The sequence below is a fragment of the Lichenostomus cassidix genome, unplaced genomic scaffold (assembly GCF_008360975.1).
Source record: "Lichenostomus cassidix isolate B80296 unplaced genomic scaffold, HeHo_3.0 HiC_scaffold_789, whole genome shotgun sequence".
Classification (NCBI taxonomy): domain Eukaryota; kingdom Metazoa; phylum Chordata; class Aves; order Passeriformes; family Meliphagidae; genus Lichenostomus; species Lichenostomus cassidix.
The window spans coordinates 203786-228382 of record NW_028147479.1 but is presented as its reverse complement, the minus strand read 5'-3'; the positions used below and the strand labels follow the sequence as shown (position 1 = coordinate 228382).

The 24597-nt window shown below is 58.8% G+C and overlaps 1 protein-coding gene across 3 annotated transcripts in view; it reads left to right on the top strand.

Annotated features, from left to right (window-relative positions):
* LOC146422287 (SRC kinase signaling inhibitor 1-like) overlaps positions 1-24597 on the top strand; it is a 91540-nt gene that overhangs the window by 9339 nt on the left and 57604 nt on the right. Inside the window, exons 1-2 of one of the 3 annotated variants that reach the window (XM_085046658.1) lie at positions 1800-2525; positions 9391-9674. In XM_085046658.1, the coding sequence (XP_084902784.1) occupies positions 2321-2525; positions 9391-9674 (489 nt within the window). In that variant the 5' untranslated portion in view covers positions 1800-2320. Of the gene's footprint in view, positions 1-1799; positions 2526-9390; positions 9675-24597 lie in introns of those variants that run through there. The other 2 variants (XM_085046660.1, XM_085046661.1) reach the window with 2 other exon arrangements.

Here is a 24597-nt window from a genome sequence, read left to right as displayed (position 1 = left end):
GGAATTAGTGGGATGATGGGAGGATGAAGCTCCAGCTCTGACGTGGGAATTAATGGGATGAGAGCAGGGAGAAGGCACAGGTCCTATATGGGAATTAGTGGGATATGGACAGGGAGAAGGCTCAGTCCCAGTCTGGGATTTAATGGGATGTGGGCAAGGAGAAGGTTCAGCTGTGACGTGGGAATTAATGGGATTAGGGCAGGAAGAAAGCACAGGTCCTATATGGGAATTAGTGGGATATGGACAGGGAGAAGGCACAAGTCCTATATGGGAATTTAGTAGGATATGGACAGGGAGAAGGCACAGCTCTGATGTGGGAATTAATGGGATGAGGGCAAGGAGAAGGTCCAACTCCGATATGGGAATTTGGTGGAATGCGGGCAGGGAGGAGGCACAGATCCTATATGGGAATTAGTGGGATGAAGGTCCGGCTCCGATGTGGGAATTAATGGGATTAGGGCAAGAAGAAGGCACAGGTCCTATACGGGAATTTAGTAGGATATGGGCAGGGACAAGGTTCAGCTCCGATGTGGGAATTAATGGGATGAGAGCAAGGAGAAGGTTCAGTCCCGATCAGTCCCGATCTGGGAATTAGTGGGATGAGGGCAAGGAAAAGGTCCAGCTCCGATGTGGGAATTAGTGGGATATGGATCGGGAGAAGGTTCAGCTCCGATGTGGGAATTAATGGGATGAGAGCAGGGAGAAAGTCCAGCTCCGAAACGGGAATTTATTGGGATGAGGGCAGGCAGGAGGTGCCATCCAGGGCACGTCGAGTCTGGGAACAGGCAGAATCCCAGGATTTCCCCGGAAAATCCGGACTGCCACCGCGCCGGGCACAGTGCCCCTGTCCCTACAATCCCGGCTCTGTGGGGTCCGCACCAACCCGCCTGGGAAATTCCCAACAAAATTCGATTTTCCGCCGTTCCGCTGGAATTTGGGAGTGAAAGGCACGGCGGGGATCCTTGGGAATGCGGGGATGAGAGGGACAACAATTCCCACAGCCCCGGGGGGACATCGCCGGGGAGCTTTGTCCCCTGCCGGGTGTTAATTGTCCCCTGCGGGTGGCCTTGGCGTCACCTGGCTTTTCCCAGGGGGTTTGGTGGAGGAAGAGGAGGGTGGGGAAGTTTCACGGCAGCGCTGTGTCGCTGTGAGAGTGACAAGGACACCCTGCAGACCCCTCGGGACCACATTTCCCATCCTGGGTCTGCTGCTGGCATTCCCACTGCCCAAAAAAGGCACAAAATCCTCCGGAAATTGGCTTTAAGCGACCAGACCTGGTGAGGGTTGGACCCGGCTGGGGACATGGCGGTGGCAGGACGGGGTGGCACCGGTGTCCCCCGGCTGTCACCTGCCTTGTCCCTGCTCCTGGGCACGGCTTTGCTTGGAGAACTCGAACATCTGGGCATCTCCCAGCGGGTTTTTTTGGGGAGATTTCCTCACTTTTTGGGATGTGAGGATGGGTCCTGGAAGGTGTTGGACCATCCCAAAATGAGCGGACACGGCTGAGCCCAGGGCGGGGACAGCAACGACCCTGAGACACCCCGAAGGTCCCTTACCACGGCACAGCTGGATTTGGACGATTTTAACACCCCAGAACCCCCCGAATTCCCCCCCAGCCAGACCCAACCCCGTCATTCCCGCAGCTCCGCAGCAGCGCACGGGTTAAACTCTCTCTTCCCGCTCCCCCCCACCCCTCCGCCCACCCCCGGCAGCTCGTTTGCCGCCCGGCAGGGAAGGGGTTAGCCCCGGGCAGGGCTCGGCGGGCACCGGGCGGGTACCGAGCGAACGGGCAGTGCGGCAGTGCAGCCTCCGGGAGGAAGCGGGAGCGTCCCGCTCTTCCGGCCGCGCTAATGGCCGGCCGCGGGGCAGCCGCATCGCTCCGAGGGGCTTCCATCCTCCCGGCCGCCGCTCTCCCCGATCGCACTCCCCTGCCGCCCTCCCCTCTCGGCCCCTCTTCGTGCCAGAGCTTTCTCGGCCGATTTTCCACGCTCCGCTGACTCGCCGCGACCCGCTGCCTCGTGAAGATTTATGGGACTGCAGCGATAAACTGTGCTTGAGAGGTTGCTGTGGATGAGAGAGACCCGCCGGGCTGGTGGGGGGATCCCAGCCGGGGCAGCGCCGGGGAGGTTTTTTTGGGGGGTTTTTCCCCAGCTCCGCGTGCCCGCAGCTCTCCCGCCGCCGCCGCTCCTGAAGATTGTCGCCTCAACCCCGTTGTCCCCGTTTTCCCGGGAAGGACGCGATGGCAGTGCCCTGCTAGCAGCCCGGGGCTCCGGCCCCGGCTCGGGTGACACCTCTGCTGGCAGGTGGGGACGATGGGTGGATGAATCGGCAAAGGGAACCGCGTTCGCTCAACCTGCCGCTGCTCGGAGAGGGGCTGGCGCGGATCTACCGCGGCATTCTGGCCGTGGTGGGAGCCCTGCGCCCCTCCAAGGAGCCCCCCGCAGCCCCCGCCCAGCGCGCCGCTGTCCCCTCCGTCCCCTCGGAGCCACTGCCCGGCCGCCGTGGGAGCCGCGCTGCGCCCGCGGGTAAGCGAGGGGACACCGCGCTGCTTGGGGACAATGTCCCGCCGGGCTGGGATGGGCACTGCCCAGCTGGGCACTCTCCGGCCACCCCAGTGACCTAGTTGGAAGCAGCGTGGGGAAGCACTTTCCAGGGATGCGCCGCTGCAATCCCTGACCTGCGGGAGAGGGAGGAACAACTTTGTCAGGGAGGGAGGATTTGCGGCATTGAGGTGGAATTATCCGCAGGAGGGAAGGATTAACACCCTTTTCTCACAGAACCCTGGCCGAGAGGGTTTGCAGCTCCCTTCACCCCCCAAAAAGCCCCCCAAACCGCAGCTGTTGGCCGTTTTCTAGCGGGATCACCCCTTCCCGCTGCCGGGGGGATCTCCGGAGCGCGGAGGTGGCTGACAGGAGCTCAGCACGCGTGGCTAGGGTGGCTTTTCCTCCCCTCGCCCCGGAGGGGTTCGCGGATCACCAGCTTTATAGGGTCGCGGTCGCTTCTTCTCGGCCGGCTCCACATCCCCGCGATTGAAACGGGACCGGATGCGGCTCAGTTTGGGGTGGAAGACCCCCCGAGGAAATCCAGCTCCCCCCGACCTGTTTCACATCATCCCTTTGAGCAGCAGCAGCGGGGAGCTGGCGCGTTCCGCTCCCGGAGCGTGTAATTAGCGAGCGGGGAGCTGCATGCTGATTGAGCGCGGGGCGGGAGAGCTCGGCGACGAGCTGGAAATTCGGCTCTGCTGAGCCCGGGGCTGGAGGAGCCACCGGGAGGGGATAAACTCCTCTCTCGCACCCCAAAAATCCTCGTCCCGGTGGTTTCATCGCTGTCGCCGGGGAGGGAGGGAGAGGAGCTGCGGCTGTTTCCTCGCAGCCCTGGCGCTGCTGCAGCTGCGGCTGGCACGGCGCCGCTCCATCCCTCAGCCGTTCCCGTGGGGTGGGAGAAATCTGGGAATTCTGCGGTGCTCGGGAGGCGGCGGTGCCCGGGAGAGGCGGTTTGGTGGGGTTGGAGGACACCGGGGGTGGCTCAGGGTCCCAATCCCGCACCCTAGGGTGGCTCAGGGTCCCATTCCCGCACCCTAGGGTGGCTCAGGGTCCTATTCCCGCACCCTAGGGTGGTCCAAAGTCCCATTCCCGCACCCTAGGATGGCTCAGGGTCCCAATCCCGCACCCTAGGGTGCCTCAGAGTCCCATTCCCGCATCCCCAGGGTGGCCCAGGGTCCCAATCCCGCACCCTAAGATCATCCAGGGTCCCATTCCTGCACCCTAGGGTGGCCCAGGGTCCCATTCCCTCATCCCGAGGGTGGCCCAAGGTCCCATTCCTGCACCCGAGGGTGGTCCAAAGTCCCATTCCCGCACCCTAGGATGGTCCAAAGTCCCGTTCCCTTATCCCGGGGGTGGTCCAAAGTCCCATTCCCGCACCCGAGGGTGGCCGAGGGTCCCAATCCCTTATCCCGAGGGTGACCCAGGGTCCCATTCCCGCACCCGAGGGTGGCTCAGAGTCCCATTCCCGCATCCCGTGGGTGGTCCAAAGTCCCATTCCCGCATCCCGAGGGTGGCCCAAAGTCCCATTCCCGCACCCTAGGGTGACCCAGGGTCCCGTCCCCGCACCCTAGGGTGGTCCAGAGTCCCATTCCCGCACCCTAGGGTGGTCCAGAGTCCCATTCCCGCACCCGAGCAGCATCCCGAAGCTGCTCCAGGGCATTCCCGATGAGCTCCAAGGCTGGGTTTTGGGTGCTGGGTGCAATCCCTGCCCAAATCGGTATTTTGGGGTGGCGGAGACAGTGCTGGAGTGAGGCAAGGACGGATTTTTCCACCTTGGATCAGCCATCCCGGGGCCGTGGAGTTGTGAAGGGAGAGATGGGAACGGAGCTCCTGGAGCTCCTGGGGGGGTTTGGAGAAGCTTCTCGGCCGGGATTTCCCATCCGGGTTGGAATTCGGAGCCCGGGGCGATGCTGTCGCCCTTCTCCTCTGCCACCAGCGGGACCGAAGTGTCCCCTCCGGCATTTCCTCTGTGCCCTTCGGGGTGTTCGAGGTGCCAGCGGGACCTCCTCGGTGCCACTGGAACCTCCTCGGTGCCACCAGGACCTCCTCGGTGCCACCAGGACCTCCTCGGTACCACCAGGACCTCCTCGGTACCACCAGGACCTCCTCGGTACCACCGGGACCTCCTCGGTGCCACCGGGACCTCCTCGGTGCCACCGGGACCTCCTCGGTGCCAGCGGGACCTCCTCGGTGCCACCAGGACCGGGCAGAGCGAGGGAGGGACAGGAGCTTCGGCTCTTCCCTCATTCCACCTCCGTTTCCTGGGAAAAAAAGGGGGTGACAGCCCTGCCAAGGTCACATTCCGCGGTGACGGCAGCTGGCCCGGTGGCTTTTTTGGAGGAGGAAAAGCTTGGGGATGTCCCTGTGGCATTCGCCGAGCGCGTGATGTCCCCGCTCGGCTCCTCGTGCGACCTTGAGCGGAGCAATCGCGTCCCCTGCCCCCCGCTGGAGCTCCTCCCGCGCTGATAGCACTTGATATCAATTTGATATCAAACCGGGCTGCGGGGCCGATGAATTATTGAGGGGGAAAAAGAGGAAAAAAACCTCGCCGTGGTTTGCTTGGCGGGAGCTCGGGAGGGAAGGCAAAGCAGGGCGAGGAGGGAGATGAATTATGGATCAAGGTTAAGAGGGGAGCAAGGAGGGGAAGGCAGAACGCTCTGCCAACCTCATCCGCGGTGCCGAAGCCATCTCGGGGCAGCCTGGCACCGGTCCGGGGTTAGGGGACACCGTGCGACCCTCCAGGGTGGCACTGCGGGTCCCGGAGCTGTCCCGCAGCTGGCACGGGGTGGCCTCGTCCCGCTGTCACCGAGGCTGTGCCAGGCGCTGGCAGCCTGCGGGGACTTCCAGGCATGCGGCGCCTCTTCCAGCTTCCCTGGAAGGAGAATCCCTCGTGCTCGGAATGAGTTATTAGCGAGAGGAGAGATCCTTGTGGTTCTCATTGAGCGTGGGACTTTCTGCCTGTTTCGGTGTCACCTCCTGTCCCTGCCCGGGATGGGCTGAGAGCCGGGAAGGGCTGGGATGGGGCAGAGCACCCTCGAGATTCCGGATTCGGTGCCCTCGGGCTGGACTGAGCTCCGGGAAGGGCTGGGATGAGGCAGAGCATCCCGGGAATCCCGGGTTTGGTCCCCGCGGGCTCGCCTGAAGCCAGGGAAGATTCTTAGAATCCAGGTTTGGTGGCGCCGGGCTGGATTAAGTTCCGGGAAAGGCTGGGATGCGGCAAAAAATGGGGCAGAGCATCCCGGAAATCCCGGGTTTGGTGTCCCCTCAGGCTCGCCTGAGCGCAGGGAAGGACAGAGGATTGGGCAGAGCATCCTCGAGATTCCGGATTTGGTGTCCCCGGGCTGGACTGAGCGCCGGGAAGATTCCGTAGATTCCGGATTTGGTGTCCTCGGGCTGGGCTGAGCTCCGGGAAGGGCTGGGATAGGGCAGAGGATGGGGCAGAGCATCCCGGGAATTCCGGATTTGGTGTCCCCGGGCTGGACTGAGCACCGGGAAGATTCCGTAGATTCCAGGTTTGGTGCCGCCGGGCTGGATTAAGTTCCGGGAAAGGCTGGGATGAGGCAGAGCATCCTCGAGATTCCGGATTTGGTGCCCTCGAGCTGGGCTGAGCTCCGGAACAGGCTGGGATGGGGCAGAGAATGGGGCAGAGCATCCCGGATATTGTAGGTTTGGTGTCCACGGGCTCGGTTGAGCTCTGGGAAGGGCTGGGATGAGGCAGAGCATCCTCGAGATTCCGGATTCGGTGCCCTCGGGCTGGAGTGAGCTCCGGGAAGATTCCGTAGATTCTGGATTTGGTGCCCCCGGGCTGGGCTGAGCTCCGGGAAAGGCTGGGATGAGGCAGAGGATGGGGCAGAGCATCCCGGGAATCCCGGGTTTGGTCCCCGTGGGCTCGCATGAGCCCAGGGAAGGGCAGAGGATTGGACAGAGCACCTTTGAGATTCCGGATTTGGTGTCCCCGGGCTGGGATGGGGTAGAACATACCGGGAATCCCGGGTTTGGTGTCCCCGGGCTGGACTGAGCTCCGGAACAGGCTGGGATGAGGCAGAGCATCCTCGAGATTCCGGATTTGGTGCTCTCGAGCTGGACTGAGCCCCGAGAAAGGCTGGGATGGGGTAGAACATCCCGGGAATCCTGGGTTTGGTGTCTCCCCGCTGGACTGAGCTCCGGGAAGGGCTGGGATGAGGCAGAAGATGAGGCAGAGCATCCCGGGAATCCCAGATTTGGTGCCCCCGGGCTGGGATGGGGCAGAGCATTTCCGATATTCTAGGTTTGGTGCCCGCGGGCTCTGCTGAGCACCGGGAAAGGCTGGAATAGGACAGAGGATGGGGCAGAGCATCCCGGGGATTCTAGGTTTGGTGTCCCCAGGCTGGGCTGAGACCCGGGAAAGGCTGGGATGAGGCAGAGGATGGGGCAGAGCATCCCGGGAATCCCGGGTTTGGTGTCCCCGAGCTTGGCTGAACTCCGGGAAAGGTTGGGATGAGGCAGAACATCCTCGAGATTCCGGATTTGGTGTCCTCGGGCTGGGCTGAGCTCCGGGAAAGGCTGGGATGGTGCAGAGCATCCTCGAGATTCTGGATTTGGTGTCCTCGGGCTGGGCTGAGCCCCGAGAAAGGTTGGGATGAGGCAGAACACCCTCGAGATTCCAGATTTGATGCCCTCGGGCTGGGATGAGGCAGAGCATTCCGGATATTCTAGGTTTGGTGCCCGCGGGAGGGGCTGGGGTAGGACAGAGGATGGGACAGAGGAGGGGACAGAGGAGGGGACAGAGGAGGGGACAGAGCATCCCGGGTTTGGTCCCCGCAGGCCGGGCTGGCCACGGGGGTAGGACAGGGTGCTGAGCCCTTGCTGGGGTCCCTGGGGGGACACGGGTGGCCTGTCACCCCGCGCAGTGCCCGCACACGCGTCCCTCCCTCCACCCTGCCTGATTTCATTTTATTTTGGTCTGTGCTGTGTCCGTGTCGTCCGTGTGTCCGAGTGTCCGAGTGTCCGTGCTCCGGAGCCGTGTCCCCATGTCCCCCGCGTGTCCGAGTGTCGGTGTCCCCATGCCGTGTCCCCATGTCCCCCGCGTGTCCGTGTCCCCATGCCGTGTCCTGTCTGTGCTGTTTTCACTCACCCAGCGCTGTTTTGTTCCTGTTTCGCTCTCAACATGGCGGGTTTTGGGGGATCTCAGCCCCTCTGTCCCCGCTGTCCCCTCGCCTCCCGCCGCATGTCCGGGGGAGGGGACACTGCTGCCATGGCAGGGGACAAACCCTGCAGCCACCAGCACTCCGTGCATCCCACTGAGGGGTGATCCCACTGAGGGATGATCCCACTCCGTGCATCCCAAAAGGGATGATCCCACTCCATGCATCAGCCTGAGATCTGATCCCACTCCATGCATCCCAAAAGGGAAGATCCCACTCCGTGCATCCCAAAAGGGAAGATCCCACTCCGTGCATCCCAAAAGGGATGATCCCATTCTGTACATCCCAAAAGGGATGATCCCATTCTGTGCATCCCATAAGGGATGATCCCATTCCATTTATCCCACGGAGGTCTGGTCCCACTTTGTGCATCCCAAAAGGGATGATCCCACTCCGTGCATCCCATAGGGGAAGATCCCACTCTGTGCATCCCAAAAGGGATGATTCCACTCTGCACATCCCAAAAGGGATGATCCCATTCCATATATATCCCATAAGGTCTGATCCCATTCTGTGCATCCCATAAGGGATGATCCCATTCCATTTATCCCACGGAGGTCTGGTCCCACTCTGTGCATCCCAAAAAGGATGATCCCATTCCATATATCCCACTAAGGGATGATCCCACTCCGTGCATCCCATAAGGGATGATCCCACTCTGTGCATCCCAAAAGGGATGATCCCACTCCATTTATCCCATAAGGGATGATCCCACTCTGTGCATCCCAGTAAAGGATGATCCCATTCCATATATATCCCGTAAGGTCTGATCCCACTCTGTGCATCCCAAAAGGGATGATCCCATTCCATTTATCCCACTAAGGGATGATCCCACTCCGTGCATCCCATAAGGGATGATCCCACTCCGTGCATCCCAAAAAGGATGATCCCATTCCATATATCCCCCTGAGATCTGATCCCACTCCCCAGCAAGGCTCTGCCATCGCTCCTTGCTGAAATCCCCCTCCCCGTCCCCAAATGTGTCCCATGGCCGGGGACTGTCTCTCCCCATTCTGCCCCATGGCAGGGACTGTCCCCACCTCTGTCCCATGGCCGGGGACTGTCCCCCCCACTCCGTCCCATGGCCGGGGACAATCCCTCGCTGTGCCCCAAGTGCGGGGACTGTCCCCTGACCCCGCTGTGCTCTCCTGCTGCCCGCGCACGTCCCAGTAGGACCATTCCCTCTTTCTGCCCTACGGCCGGGGACTGTTCCGCCCCATGGCCGGACATTGTCCCCAAGTCCGGGGACTGTCCCCTGACCCCGCTGTGCTCTCCCGTGCCCGCGCAGATCCCGACAGGACGAGTTCCCCACTCTGCCCCAAGTCCGGGGACTGTCCCCCCACTCCATCCCATTTCAGGGAACTGTCCCCGCAGATCCCGACAGGACAATCCCCCTTTCTGCCCCAAGTCCAGGGACTGTCCCCACCTGTGCCCCGTGTCCGGGGACTGTCCCCACCTCTGCCCCAAGTGCGGGGACTGTCCCCTGACCGCGCTGTGCTCTCCGTGCCCGCGCAGATCCCGACCGGACGAGTTCCCCACTCTGCCCCATGGCCGGGGACTGTCCCCCGCTCTGCCCCAAGTCCGGGGACTGTCCACTGTCCCCACCTCTGCCCCGTGTCCGGGGACTGTCCCCTGACCGCGCTGTGCTCTCCGTGCCCGCGCAGATCCCGACCGGACGAGCTCGCACATGATCTCCGCGGACGATGCCGAGTACCCGCGCGAGTACCGCACGCTGGGCAACGGCACCCGGCGCTTCTCCAACGTGGGGCTGGTGCACACCTCGGAGCGGCGGCACACCGTGATCGCCGCGCAGAGCCTGGAGGCGCTCACCGGCCTCCAGAAGAGCGAGATGGAGCGCAAGCGGGATGCTTTCATGGACCACCTGAAGAGTAAATACCCGCAGCACGCGTTGGCGCTGCGCGGGCAGCAGGAGAGGCTGAGGGATCAGGTGAGAGGGGATGTTTTTGGATGGGTTTTTTTGGGGGGGTGGGTGGGGAGGGAAGGAGGTGTTGGGTGGGGTGGGGAGTGGGTGGGTGGGTGGAGCGTCCTGAGGAGAGGAGGAAGAGGATTTTCCGGGGGTGAGGGAGAGAATTTTTCAAGTGTGGCGGAGAGACTGTGGTGTGGGGAGGAGAATTGTTCAGGTGTGAGGAGGAGAATTTTCCAGATGTGAGGAGAAGAATCCTCCAGGTGTGAGGAGGAGAATCTTCGAGGTGTGAGGAGGAGAATTCTCCAGGTGTGAGGAAGAGAATCTTTCAAGTGTGGTGGAAAGCCCCAGGTGTGGGGAGGAGAATTCTCCAGGTGTGAGGAAAAGAATTCTCCAGATGTGAGGAGGAGAATTCTCCAGATGTGGTGAAGATAATCCCCCAGGTGTGAGGAAGAGAATCCCCCAGGTGTGAGGAAGAGAATCCCCCAGGTGTGAGGAGGGATGGACTGTTCTGGGGGTTCCTATCCTGTTTTGGGGTGCTCTGGAGATCCCAAACCCCTCTGGGGTCAGTGCCGTGTCCACCATGATGTCCTTTGGTTGTGTCCCCAAGGGGTTGTGTCCCCTCAGGGCAGGTGACAATTCTGGTGGCCTTTGCTGAGCACAGCAGAGCCCAAGGGATGGACTGTTCTGTTCTGGGGTTTCCTATCCTGTTTTGGGGTGCTCTGGAGATCCCAAACCCCCTTGGGGTCAGTGCTGTGTCCACCACAATGTCCTTCGTTTGTGTCCCCAAGGGGTTGTGTCCCCTCAGGGCAGGTGACATGTGTGGTGGCCCTTGCAGGGATGGACTGTTCTGGGGGTTCCTATCCTGTTTTGGGGTGCTCTGGAGATCCCAAACCCCCTTGGGGTCAGTGCCACATCCACCATGATGTCCTTCAGTCGTGTCCCCAAGGGGTTGTGTCCCCTCAGGGCAGGTGACAATTCTGGTGGCCTTTGCTGAGCACAGCAGAGCCCAAGGGATGGACAGTTCTGGGGGTTCCTATCCTGTTTTGGGGTGTTCTGGGGACCCCAAACCCCCTTTGGGGTCAGTGCCGTGTTCCCTTCGATGTCCTCTGGTTGTGTCCCCAAGGGGTTGTGTCCCCTCAGGGCAGGTGACACCTCTGGTGGCCCAAGGGATGGACTGTTCTGGGGGTTTCCTGTCCCTATTTCGGGGTGTCCTGGTGACCCCAAACCCCCTTGTTTGTGTCCCAATGTGACAATGGCAAATCCCCACCAAGATAAATCCCCCAGAAGGCAAAAAAACCTCATCTGATCCCCAAAAAACCCTAAGGGACAAAAGTGACAATTCCCAGACCTGGCGTGGCAGAAGGAAATTCTGGGAAAACCTGAATTTCGTCATCATCAGAGCTGCTGCCAGCCTGGCGCTGTCCCCAAAATGTCCCCAAATTTCGGTGAGGGGACAATCCCTGCTGGTGGCTTTGCTGTCCCCATCGGTGACAATCCATATTTTCCTCTCAGGATTCAGAGCAGGGGAATTTCCAGGCACAGAGCACTGCTTCCCGCTAAATAAATAGGATTTTTTCCCTGTTATTACAGGGATTTAAAGACTTTCCTTTTTATTTTATTTTTTTTTTAAATAAGCAGCAGTTCTTAAAAAATAAAATAAAATAAAAATCCAGCTCGGGTTGGCTCAGGTTTGATAAGCTGCTGAGGATTTTTTAATAGGTGAAAGGAAGATGATCTGGATTTGGGAATTCTCTCCTTTATTCCTGAACTGGGGGAATCCAAAGCAGCCTGGGTTGGGATTTTTTTGGGGTTTGGATTTTTTGGGGTTTGGATTTTTTGGGGTTTGGATTTTTGGGGTTTGGATTTTTTGGAGGTTTGGATTTTTGGGGTTTGGATTTTTGGGGTTTGGATTTTTGGGGTTTGGATTTTTGGGGGTTTGGATTTTTGGGTTTGGATTTTTGGGGTTTGGATTTTTGGGGTTTGGATTTTTTGGGGTTTGGATTTTTTGGGATTTGGATTTTTTGGGGTTTGGATTTTTGAGATTTGGATTTTTGGGGTTTGGATTTTTTTGGGTTTGGATTTTTTGGGGTTTGGATTTTTGGGGTTTGGATTTTTTGGGGTTTGGATTTTTTGGGGTTTGAACTTTTGGGATTTGGATTTTTTGGGGTTTGGGTTTTTAGGGTTTGGATTTTTGGGGTTTGGATTTTTTGGCATTTGGATTTTTGGGGTTTGGATTTTTGGCGTTTGGATTTTTTGGGGTTTGGATTTTTGGCGTTTGGATTTTTGGGGTTTGGATTTTTTTGAGATTTGGATTTTTGGGGTTTGGATTTTTTGAGGTTTGGATTTTTTGGGGTTTGGATTTTTTGGGGTTTGGATTTTTTGAGGTTTGGACTTTTGGGGTTTGGATTTTTGGGGTTTGGATTTTTTGAGGTTTGGATTTTTGGGTTTGGATTTTTTGGGGTTTGGAATTTTGGGGTTTGGATTTTTTGAGGTTTGGATTTTTGGGGTTTGCTTGCAGAGAGTCCCTCACTCCCCACCACAAAAAAACCCCAAAAAATCACCCCAAAATCCTTTTTTCCCCACTTTTCCCCCCATTTTTCCAGGCAGTAAATAATAACAGAGAGGAAGGAAATCCAGAAATCCTGGAAATCTCAGGTTTAAAGGAAAACCTTTAAATGACATTGGGATCCAACACTGCCTGGAACGTTTGAAACTCCCTTTGCTGTTCCAGAGGAGCCTGGAAGGGATTTCAGAATTTTTATTTTTATTTTTTTGGGGGTTTTTGTTTAAAAAAAAATGACATCAGAGGTGAGGAGGAACATTCCATAAATGTCAACATCCCTCCCAGCGGGAAAATCCGTTGGATTTGGGAATGGGAATAGGGAAGGGAGAGAAATGTTGATTTTAATCATGGGGGAAATTAAAAATCAGGGGGAATAATTGGGCTGATTGGGGGAAATCTGAGGGGAAATCCCAGGGGGCAGTGGGATTGTTAAAATCCTGGTGGGAGAAGGAATTAAATGGGAATGTTGGCGATAAAGAGAGGAATGGGAATGGGAAAATGGGATGGGAATGGGAATGGGGATGGGAATGGGGATGGGATGGGAATGGGGATGGGAAAATGGGAATGGGAATGGGAATGGGAATGGGAATGGGAATGGGAATGGGAATGGGAATGGGATGGGATGGGATAGGATGGGATGGGATGGGATAATGAGAATAGGAATGGGATTGGGAAAATGGGAGTGGGAATGGGAATGGGGATGGAATGGGAATAGGAATGGGAAAGGGAATGGGAATGGGAGTGGGAAAAGAGAGGAATGGGAATGGGAAAATGGGAATAGGAATGGGAATAGAAGTAGGAATAGGAATAGAATAGGAATAGGAATAGGAATAGGAATAGGAATGGAATGGGAAAACGGGAATGGGAATGGGAATAGGAATAGGAATAGGAATAGGAATAGGAATAGGAATAGGAATGGAATGGGAATAGGAATGGGATTGGGAATGAGAATAGGAATGGCAATGGGAATAGGAATAGGAGTTGGAATAGGAATGGGAATGGGATTGGGAATGGGGATGGAATGGGATTGGGATTGGGATTGGGAATGGGAATAGGAATAGGAATAGGAATAGGATTGGGAATGAGAATAGGAATGGTAATGGGAATGGGAATAGGAATAGGAATAGGAGTTGGAATAGGAATGGGAATAGGAATGGGAATGGGAGTAGGAATAGGAATAAAAAAAAAAAAAAAAAAAAAAAAAAAGGAATGGGAATTGGAATAGGAATGGAAATGGGAATAGGAATAGGAATGAAATAGGAATAGGAATAGGAGTCGGAATAGGAATGGGAATGGGAATAAGAATGGGATGAGAGGCTGCTGGAATTGTCAGCTGTAGGATTTGGGGGTAAATCCTGCCCTGGGAGGGGCAAATCCAGCAGGAGAAGGGTGGGAGTGGATGACCCTTAAGGTGCCTTCCAACCCAAATTTTTCTGTGATTCCAGAGGGGATTCCAGAGGGGATTCCAGAGGGGATCCCATTCTCTGGGAATGGGATTGGGCTGGAGCTGCTCCAAGTGCAGGATGCTGAGGATATGGAAATTTGGGAGAAAATTAGGAATAATTGGGAATATAAGGAAGAATGAGGAAAATGAGGAGCAGTTAGGAAAATCATGCCGTGGTGGTTTGAGGGGAGACTCAACCGCCATCCCTCGTCCCAAAATCCCGTTGATTTCGGATGTGCTTTTCCACACTGACCAGGTTTTACGCAGATGGATCATAAATCCCAGGAAAAAAGGGATTACAGACCCATTTCTCATCCCTAACCAGCGAAAAGCTGTTTAACCCCTTCCTCTCACGGCCTCGCCTTGCGGGGTTGAGCTCTGGAGTTGACGCTCCCAGAAAAACTCTACTCCCCAAAAAAATTATCCAAAAATCTTGGATTTTCAGCCAAAATATTGGATTTTTTAACTTCCCGTTCTGCAGGAGGGAGTTAAAAAAATAATCCAGGAAAAGGCTGGAGCTGAGTGTTGCTGTGGGTGACAGCAGCTGCCCGGAATGAATCTGACTGGGGAATAAATCGATGGCAGCCTGGGGGATGTCTGAGCCCAGAGCCCCGGCGGGCACAGCGGGGAGGAGAGGCAGGAAGGGAGGAAGGGTGGGATGAAGGTTGGGATAGAGGTTGGGATGGAGTTTGGGATGAAGGTTGGGATGAAGGTTGGGATGCAGGCAGGAGGTGCAGGCAGGGATGGAGATTGGGATGGAGTTTGGGATGAAGGTTGGTATAAAGATTGGGATAGAGGTTGGCATGAAGATTGGGATGGAGTTTGGGATGCAGGCAGGAAGTGCAGGCAGGGATGGAGTTCAGGATGGAGTTTGGGATGGAGTTTGGGATAAAGGTTGGGATAAAAGTTGGGATGCAGGCAGGAGGTGCAGGCAGGGATGGAAATTGAGATGGAGTTTGGGATGCAGGCAGGGTTGAATGTTGGGATAGAGGTTGGGGTAAAGATTGGGATATAAGTTGGGATGGAGGCAGGGATGGATAGTGGGATAAAGGCTGGGATAAAGGTTGGGATGGAGTTCAGGATGCAGGTTGGGATGCAGGCAGGAGGTGTGGGCAGGGATGGAAATTGAGATGGAGTTTGGGATGAAGGTTGGGATGGAGTTTGGGATGAAGGTTGGGATGAAGATTGGGATATAAGTTGGGATGCAGGCAGGGATGGATAGTGGGATAAAGGCTGGGATAAAGGTTGGGATGGAGTTCAGGATGCAGGTTGGGATGCAGGCAGGAGGTGTGGGCAGGGATGGAGATTGGGATAGAGGTTGGGATGCAGGCAGGGATGAATGTTGGGATAGAGGTTGGGATGCAGGTTGGGATGAAGATTGGGATAAAAGTTGGGATGCAGGCAGGAGGTGCAGGCAGGGATGGAGTTTGGGATAAAAGTTGGGATAAAGGTTGGGATAAAGGTTGGAATGAAGGTGGAAATGCAGATGGAGGCCAAGGAAGGAAGGAGAAAGGGACAAAGGTGGAGGGACAGACAGTGATGACAATGTGGGTGCAGGCAGGGATGGAATTTGGGATGCAGGCAGGGATGGAATTTGGGATGCAGGCAGGGATGGAATTTGGGATGCAGGCAGGGATGGAGTTTGGGATTCAGGCAGGGATGGAGTTTGGGATTCAGGCAGGGATGGAATTTGGGATTCAGGCAGGGATGGAGTTTGGGATGAAGGCAGGGATGGAATTTGGGATGGAAGCAGGGATGGAATTTGGGATGCAGGCAGGGATGAAGGCAGGAGGTGCAGGCAGGCCGGGGAGATGCTGCTTTGCTGAGCCAGTTTCATACCTCAGTTTCCCCAGTGCAGGGGGGTCCTGGCAGTGTCCCCACCCTGTCCCCAGCTCTGCTCTCACAGGGGACCCTGGGGACTGAAATTTGGGGTTGGTTTGTGGGGACAGGGGAACTTCTCTCCAGCAGGGAGTGGCTGTTCCCGGGAATCTTCTGCCCTTCCCGATGGCACTGGCGGCTCTGGGTGGGGGGCTGGCCATGCAGGGGACACAGGTGGCACAGGGCACAGGTGGCACTGGACACAGGTGGCACCGGACACAGGTTGCAATGGACACAGGTGGCACTGGGCACAGGTGGCACTGGACACAGGTGGCACTGGACACAGGTGGCACTGGGCACAGGTGGCACCGGGCACAGGTGGCACTGGGCACAGGTGGCACCAGGGGGTGATAGGAGGGGGAACCTGGCGGTGACATCTGTGCTGGGGAGCTGATGGAGGGGGCTGCGTGTGTGGGAACCCAGGTGTGCATCCTGGTGGGAATCCAGGTGTGTGTCCCTATGGGAATCCAGGTGTGCATCCTGGTGGGAATCCAGGTGTGTGTCCCTATGGGAATCCAGGTGTGCATCCGTGTGGGAATCCAGGTGTGCATCCATGTGGGAATCCAGGTGTGCGTCCTGGTGGGAATCCATGTGGGAATCCAGGTGTGCATCCATGTGGGAATCCAGGTGTGCATCCTTGTGGGAATCCAGGTGTGCATCCATGTGGGAATCCAGGTGTGCATCCGTGTGGGAATCCAGGTGTGCGTCCATGTGGGAATCCAGGTGTGCATCCTGGTGGGAATCCAGGTGTGCATCCTGGTGGGAATCCATGTGGGAATCCAGGTGTGCATCCATGTGGGAATCCAGGTGTGCGTCCATGTGGGAATCCAGGTGTGCATCCATCCTGGTGGGAATCCAGGTGTGCATCCTGGTGGGAATCCAGGTGTGCATCCATGTGGGAATCCAGGTGTGCATCCTTGTGGGAATCCAGGTGTGCGTCCATCCATGTGGGAATCCAGGTGTGCATCCCTGTGGGAATCCAGGTGTGCATCCATGTGGGAATCCAGGTGTGCATCCCTATGGGAATCCAGGTGTGCATCCCTATGGGAATCCAGGTGTGCATCCCTGTGGGAATCCAGGTGTGCATCCATGTGGGAATCCAGGTGTGCGTCCGTGTGGGAATCCAGGTGTGCATCCATGTGGGAATCCAGGTGTGCATCCGTGTGGGAATCCAGGTGTGCATCCATCCATGTGGGAATCCAGGTGTGCATCCTGGTGGGAATCCAGGTGTGCATCCTGGTGGGAATCCAGGTGTGCATCCATGTGTGAATCCAGGTGTGCATCCATGTGGGAATCCCTGTACCCATGTGTGGGTTCATGTGTGCACCCGTGTTTATCCGTGTGTCATCCATGTCCATATATCCGTGTGTGTATCCATGTATTCCCTGTGTTGTAGATGTCTATATCCATCTGGATAGCCCTGGATATCCCTGTGTTCCCTGTGTTATCCATGTCCATATCCATGTCCATATCCCTGGACTTCCCTTTATTATCCATATCCATGTCCATATCCCTGGATTTTCCAGAGTTATCCATGTCCACATCCATATTCATATCCATGTCCATATCCATATCCATATCCATATCCATATTCATATCCATATCCATGTATTCCCTGTGTTATCCATGTCCATATCCATGTCCCTATCCATGTCCATGTCCCTGGATTTCCCCGTCCCTGTCCATGTCCATATCCATGTCCATATCCCTCTATTTTCCGGTGTTATCCATATCCATATCCATATCCATATCCATATCCATATCCATATCCATATCCATATCCATATCCATATCCATATCCATATCCATATCCCTGGATTTCCCTGTCCCTGTCCCTATCCCTGTCCCTATCCCTGTCCCTATCCCTATCCCTCTATTTCCCACTGTTATTCTCTCACCTGCTCTCCCCCCTCTCCCATCCCCCAGGAAGCCCCGCCCCCTCAGCGCACACAGCGCCCCCTGCCGGCGGCTGGTTGCGGGGGGGGCGGAGCCTCGGTTGCCATGGTGACGGCGCCGCGGGCGGGGCGGGGCGGGCCCGGTGGTGGCGGCGGGAGGTGGCGGGAGGTGGCGGCTCGGAGCCGAGCGCGGCCGAGCGGGGCCGAGCAGGGCCGAGCGGGGCCGAGAAGGGCCGAGCAGGGCCGAGCGGGGCCGAGCAGGGCCGAGCAGGGCCGAACCGAGCCGAGCCGCGCTGCGGATCCCAACCCGCATCGCTCACCTGCCGCAGGTACCGGGAGGGATGGCGCGGGATGGAGCGGGATGGCGCGGGATGGAACGGGATGGAGCGGGATGGAGCGGGATGGAGCGGGGCGCATCCCTCCCCGCCGCTACGGATCCGCTGTCCGCCACCCTCCGCTGCAGCCCACCCTCGATGTCCCCTGTCCCAGCTGTCCCGCTGTCGCTCCTACTATCCCCCTCCCCAAAATTCCCGGTGGCCACGCCGAGATCCCGGTGCTCCTCTCCCACCCCCGTTACCGGCCTGGGGTGTCCTTACCCTGGCCCAGAGCGGGGCAGCCCCCATTCCCCTCCAGCCCCCCATTCCCTCCAGCCCCCAATTCCCCTCCAGCCCCCCATTCCCTCCAGCCCCCCATTCCCTCCAGCCCCCCATTCCCCTCCAGCCCCCATTCCCTCCAGCCCCCATTCCCCTCCAGCCCCCCATTCCCTCCAGCCCCCCATTCCCCTCCAGCCCCCATTCCCTCCAGCCCCCCATTCCCTCCAGCCCCATTCCCACCCCCATTCCTCCACCCACCCCACCCCATCCCTCCACCCCAACCCCTCCATCCCCCATTCCTCCAGCCCCCATTCCTCCAGCCCCCAGTTCCCTCCAGCCCCCAATTCCCCTCCAGCCCCCATTCCCCTCCAGCCCCCCATTCCCGTCAGCCTCCCCCCTTCCCCGGGTGTCCCCGCTGTCCCCAGGCTGGCGGCGCGGAGGTGGTGGCACTTTGTGGGGTGCCATGGTCCCTGCGCTGCCCTTTGACCCCCCCGGGTGCCCATGGGGTCGTGCAAAACCCTCATGCCACCCCCCGGCTGTCCCAGGGCAGCTCCGCGTTGTCCCTGTCCCCTCTCAGGTGACATCGATCCCCTGTGCCCCCGAGAGGGTCAGATGGCAGCCCGGTCACGCAGTGTCCCTGCGCCATACGGGGGCTCCTGTCACCTCCAGCTCACCTGGCCGCTCGTCCTTCCCTCGGGGACCACCAGGGGTGTCCCCAAACCGCACCCCGGCGATGGCAGGAGTGGGCTGACCTCACCTCCAAACCCCCCAAGAGGTGGCACAGGAGCCTTGGCGTCGGGGTGGCACCTCGCGGGGTGCCCGGCTGGGCAGGTGTGGGGCTACCTGGGCGCTCGGTGGGCTCGGTGGTGACACGGGTGGTGACTCGGGTGGTGACTCGGGTGGCGGCGACAGCGTGGTGGCAGCGGGACGCGGTGTCCCTCGGGGCTCCTGCCGGGGTGTCATCTTGGCCTCCAGAGGTGGCGAGTGACGGGAGGCGCTGGCAAGTGCTGAAATGGTGGAGCGGAGCGCGCGTGGCTGTCGGGAGTGACACGAGCGGGTGTCCGTGTCGCCGGGACTGCGGCCGGAGCCGGCGCGATCGATTCCCTCATTTTCCCCCACCGCCGGCGGTTTCCGGCTCGTTAGAGCAGAGCTGGACGGGAATGGGGGGTCTGGAGTCAGGCGCAGCTCCGTGGGTCACCCCACTGCTCCTCCACCCCACCCACACCCCACACCCCCACCCCACACCCACCCCACACCCGGGTCACCCTACAGTTCCGTAGGTCACCCCACAGCTCCGTGGGTCACCCCACAGCTCCGTAGGTCACCCCACAGCTCCTCGGGTCACCCCACTGCTCCTCGGGTCACCCCACTGCTCCTCGGGTCACCCCACAGCTCCGTGTGTCACCCCACAGCTCCGTGTGTCACCCCACTGCTCCGTGGGTCACCCCACTGCTCCGTGGGTCACCCCACTGCTCTTCAGGTCACCCCACAGCTCCGTGGGTCACCCTAGAGCTCCGTGGGTCACCCCACAGCTCCTCGGGTCACCCCACAGCTCCGTGGGTCACCCCACAGCTCCGTGGGTCACCCCACAGCTCCGTGGGTCACCCCACTGCTCCTCGTTTGGGTTTATTTACAGAAGAGGATCTCAAAGTCCCCGAGAAGTGGGTAAAAAACAGGCTGGGGGACAGTGATGGCAGCCCGGGGAGGGCGGGAATGAGTTCAGGGGAGCCCGGCAGGGAGATGCCCAGCAGGGAGATGCCCAGCAGGGAGATGATGCCCAGCAGGAACTGGAGGTGGATTCTCCCCTTGGCACGGTCGGGCTCTCGGCGCTCTCCCTGGAAGGGCTGCGCTCATTCCTGCTCTCCCGGCAAACACGGGCAAGGTGAACTCGTCCGTCCGTCCATCCATCCATCCATCCATCCCTCCATCCATCCCTCCCTGCCCTGAAGTTTCCCGCCGTCCCTAACCCCAAATCCGGCTGGGTTTTTGGGGAGGGGACGCCCAAAGCCCTGCAGCAGCAGCAGCAGCAGCAGCAGCCGGAGCAGCGCGGTGGCTCCGCTGTCCCTGCGGCTCCGCCAGCCCCGGCTCAGGCGGGGACAGAGGAAGGGCAGCTCGCTCTCCAGCAGCCTTCCTGACCCCCAGATTTACCGGGAAGGGAGGTGGGCACCCCGCCCCGAGCTGCCGGGACCCCCGGGGACCCTGCGGTGGGAAACGCGGGGGGGGGACTCGGCTGCTGTGACCCCCCGAGGGGACGCCTGGGGACCCCGCTGAACCTCAGGCCGGTGTCCTTTGCTTTCCACACGGATTTATTCGGGTGTAGGGGCGCCGGATGGAGAACCGGGGGTGTCACCGCGGCTCGGAGCGCGGGGCTGGCCCGGGCGGTGCTCGGCGGGGAGCTCAGCGCTGCTCGCCTCCTGCTCGCCGCCGGCTTTACCTCGCCCGTCCCTATTGTGTTCGGTCCACCTACGCCGTGCCGTTGCCGTGGCGACCGTGCCATCTGATCTGCCCAACTCCTGCCAGCTCCCCCTGCCCTGCCCCAAAACCTCCGGCCCGGCAGCGCGCTGGCGACTCGGGGACACCTTGACCCCCCGCGCTCGCCTCCGGGGCGCTCCAACCGGAGCGGGGGTGGGCGAGCCGTGAATCCGAGACCCCCCAACCCCTCACCATCAAACCGAGGCCGTGCTGAGCGCCAAATCCTCTCCCCGGGGCACCTGCAGCGCGGCAGGGAGGCTGACCTTGGCCGGGGCTGCTGCAGGAGGGAGATTTTGGAGGCTCAGCATGGCTGCTCCTTCGCAGAGCACGTCCTGATGCATTATTGCTCCGAGCAGGCGCTGCGGATCCGCCTCGTACCGGGAGGGGAGAGGAGAGGAGAGGAGGCGGCTGGAGCCAGGGCCAGGCGTGCGAAGCCACCCTGGTCGGGCTCCGGTGTCACCCGGGCTGCCCGCGGTGGCGGTCGGGGCTGGAATTAGCGCTGGTGGTCTCGGAGAGGAGGAGGAGGAGGAGGAGGTGCGGGGGCAGGTGGAGGGGCCTGGAGGGGAAGTTGGAGCCGCGTGGTTGTTGCTGGGGGGTCTGCGGGGGATGCCTGACGCTGAGCCGCTGTGACAGCCGGCTGTGGCATCTCTGATGTCACCTCGATGGCCGCCAGAGCCTCTCAGGGCTGGGGACTGGGTGCGGGGGACAGCGAAGGCCTGCCTGGGAGAGGAGCAGCTCTCTCCTCACGGTGGGCTCTGGGTGACCCACGGAGCCCCCCCGAGGAGCCAGAAATGACCCCCAGCCCTTCCACATCCCATCCTGGCCCCGCTGTCCCCTGCCCCGCTCAGCTTCGCGACGTCCCCGCGATTATTTGGCGACCTCAGGTGACAAAACCTGCAGCCCCCGGCGCCGCTCTCCGCTCCGCCTGGTCACAGTTTGCATCCTTCCCCCCCTCTTGTCATGTTTTTATTTCCACTTTAATCCACTTTCTCGCTGAAAAGCGTTTAGAAAAAAAAAACCCTTTCATAAGGAGAAACAGATTACATCCTGCTCGGCTGTTATTTTTCAAGGAGATTTTTGTTTGTCAAGACGCGGAGCCCGAGGGGAGGGGGGACTCGATCGGAAGCTGGAACTCCTGGAAATGAGTTAATTAAAAAGCCGACGGAGCTGTTTCTGTCCTTCCCTCGGAGCTCGGCGCGCCGCTGCCCGCTGCCCGCTCGAGAGGGACGCACGGCCGTGCCTCGTTAATCACCGAGAGATTTGGGATTTAATTGCCGACCGGGGGAAGTTCCCCTCGGCCAAGGCGCTGACTCGCTTGGATTCCATTTCATTTACCTCCCGCTCTCCTCCTGGGACAACCACGACGACTATCTCACTCTTCTTGGGTTTTTTTTTAATTTTTTTTTAATACTTAACTCCAAATATCCTCGATTACATCACCCCAGCCCCGCGGAGCCGCAAATCCATCCCGGCCGGGGGTTCAGGGCAGCATCACCTCCCTTTCCCAACCCCTCACCCCCGAATTTTCGGGGATAACTCCTCGTTATCCCCCCGGCTCGGCGGCGCGGCGGACATGACTCTCATTGTTAATTATAATTTGTAATTCCCCGCACCTTGCGCAGAGTCCTGCTGCAAGGAGCCGCCTGGCTTCATGGCTCGGAACGCGGCTGTCGCTTCCAATCCTCTCCCGGCCCATTATCTCCCTTTGATGCTTTTGAAGCGCCAGCGAAATGTTAATTCCTCCTCGGCTTTCTCCTCTCCTCTCCTCTCCTCTCCTCTCCTCTCCTCTCCTCTCCTCTCTCCTCTCTCCTCTCTCCTCTCTCCTCTCCTCTCCTCTCCTCTCCTCTCCTCTCCCTCTCCTCTCCTCTCCTCTCCTCTCCTCTCCTCTCCTCTCCTCTCCTCTCCTCTCCTCTCCTCTCCTCTCTCCTCTCTCCTCTCTCCTCTCTCCTCTCCTCTCCGGACGACGCCTCGCTGGGGTTGTCCCCGCTTTGTCCCCAATTTTGGGGGACGCGGCTGGGTTTGGGGTTGTTCCGATCCATCCTCGCCGTGTTTGGGACGCTTTGGGGTGAATTCTCGGCGTTTTGGGCAAAGCGCCCGGGGTGGCAGCAGCGCCAGCGGGGACAGATGGAGGCCACCAGGACCTCGTGCTGGTGGCCACGGGCCGCTTGGCGGTGACAGCCAGCGCCAGATTGTCAGCCCTGGCTGCTCCTGGCTGCCGGCAGGGGACAGGCAGAGTGTCCCTTGTCCCCTAGGGCGGTGGCGATCCCGGGGAAAGGCTGGATCCGCTGGGATCGGGATGCCACCCGGTGTCACCAGGTCACTGTCAGAGTCCCAAATGGCTTCCAGAACATTCTGGATTCCCTGCCGGGGATGTGGGATGTGGAGTGCGGTGGGGCTGTGATTGATGGGCTCGGCGATAAGCTTGTCCAGTCATCCCAAAATAATAAATAAAATGCACACCCGGCGCTGGCAGCAGATAGGATCAGCAATGTCAGGGCGCAGGAAAATTACTGAGGCTCCTCGGAGGGGAAATGAAGAGCAGGGGGGGAGAAAGAAAAGGGAAAAGGGGAAAAAAGAGAAGGGAAGAAAAGGGAAAAAAGGGGAAAAAAGGGAAAAGGGAAAGAAAGAAAATGGGAAAAAAGAAAAGGGGGGAAAAAAGGGAAAAAAAAAGGAACGGGGAAAAATGAACGAAAAAAAAAGAAAAGGGGGAAAAAGAAAAGGGAAGAAAAAAGAAAAGGGGAGAAAAAAAGAAAAGGGAAGAAAAAAGAAAAGGGGGAGAAAAAAGAAAAGGGGAGAAAAAAGAAAAAGGGGAGAAAAAAGAAAAGGAGAAAAAAGAGAAAAGGGAAAGAAAGAAAGAAAAGGGAAAAAAGAAAAGGGAATAAAAAAGAAAAGACCAACATCACTTGCCCTGTGTCCAGCATCACTGGCCCACACCCACCATCACTTGCCCAGCACCCAGAATCACTTGCCCAGCACCCAGCACCACTGGCCCACATCCAGCATCCCTTTCTCTGCACCTAGAATCACTTGCCCTGTGCCCACCATCACTTGCCCACCTCCAGAATCACTTGCCCAGCACCCAGCATCACTTGCCCACCTCCGCCACCCCTTTCCTTATGCCCACCACCCTTTCCCTGTGCCCAGCATCACTTGCCCTATGCCAACCATCACTTGCCCAGCACCCAGCATCACTTGCCCACCTCCATCACCCTTTTCCCTTCACCCACCACCCTTCCCCTGCCCCAATCCCTTCCCGGATCCGCAGCTGCTGCAGCAGAACCTTGTCGGAGATTCCATCCATTCCCCCCAAAACCCACTCCGGGGCAGCTCCTCCCTTTCCAGGGAATATTTTGGGATTCCCGACCGATCCCGGCTGGGAATTGCCGCTCCCGCCGGGAGTTATCCCGACCCATCCCGGCTGGGAATTGTCCCTCCAGGCGGGAGTTATCCCGACCGATCCCGGCCGGGAATTCCTCTCCCGCCGGGAGTTATCCCGGCTGGGAATTGCCGTCTTTGCCGGGAGTTATCCCGAGTGATCCCGGTTGGGAATCGCCGCTCCTGCCGGGAGTTATCCCGACTCATCCCGGCTGGGATTTGCCGCTCCAGGCGGGAGTTATCCCGACCCATCCCGGACAGGAATTGCCGCTCCCGCCGGGAGTTATCCCGACCGATCCCGGCTGGGAATTCCTCTCCCGCCGGGAGTTATCCCGACTGGGAATTGCCGTCTTTGCCGGGAGTTATCCCGACCGATCCCGGGCTGGAATTGTCGCTCCAACCGGGAGTTATCCCGGCTGGGAATTGCCGCTCCAGGTGGGAGTTATCCCGACTTATCCCGGCTGGGAATTGCCGCTCCCGCCGGGAGTTATCCCGACCGATCCCGGGCTGGAATTGTCGCTCCAGCCGGGAGTTATCCCGGCTTGGAATTGCCGCTCCAACCGGGAGTTATCCCGACTGATCCCGGCCGGGAATTGCCGCTCCAGGTGGGAATTATCCCGACCGATCCCGGCTGGGAATTGCCGGTCCAGATGGGAGTTATCCCGACCGATCCCGGGCTGGAATTGTCGCTCCAACCGGGAGTTATCCCGGCTGGGAATTGTCC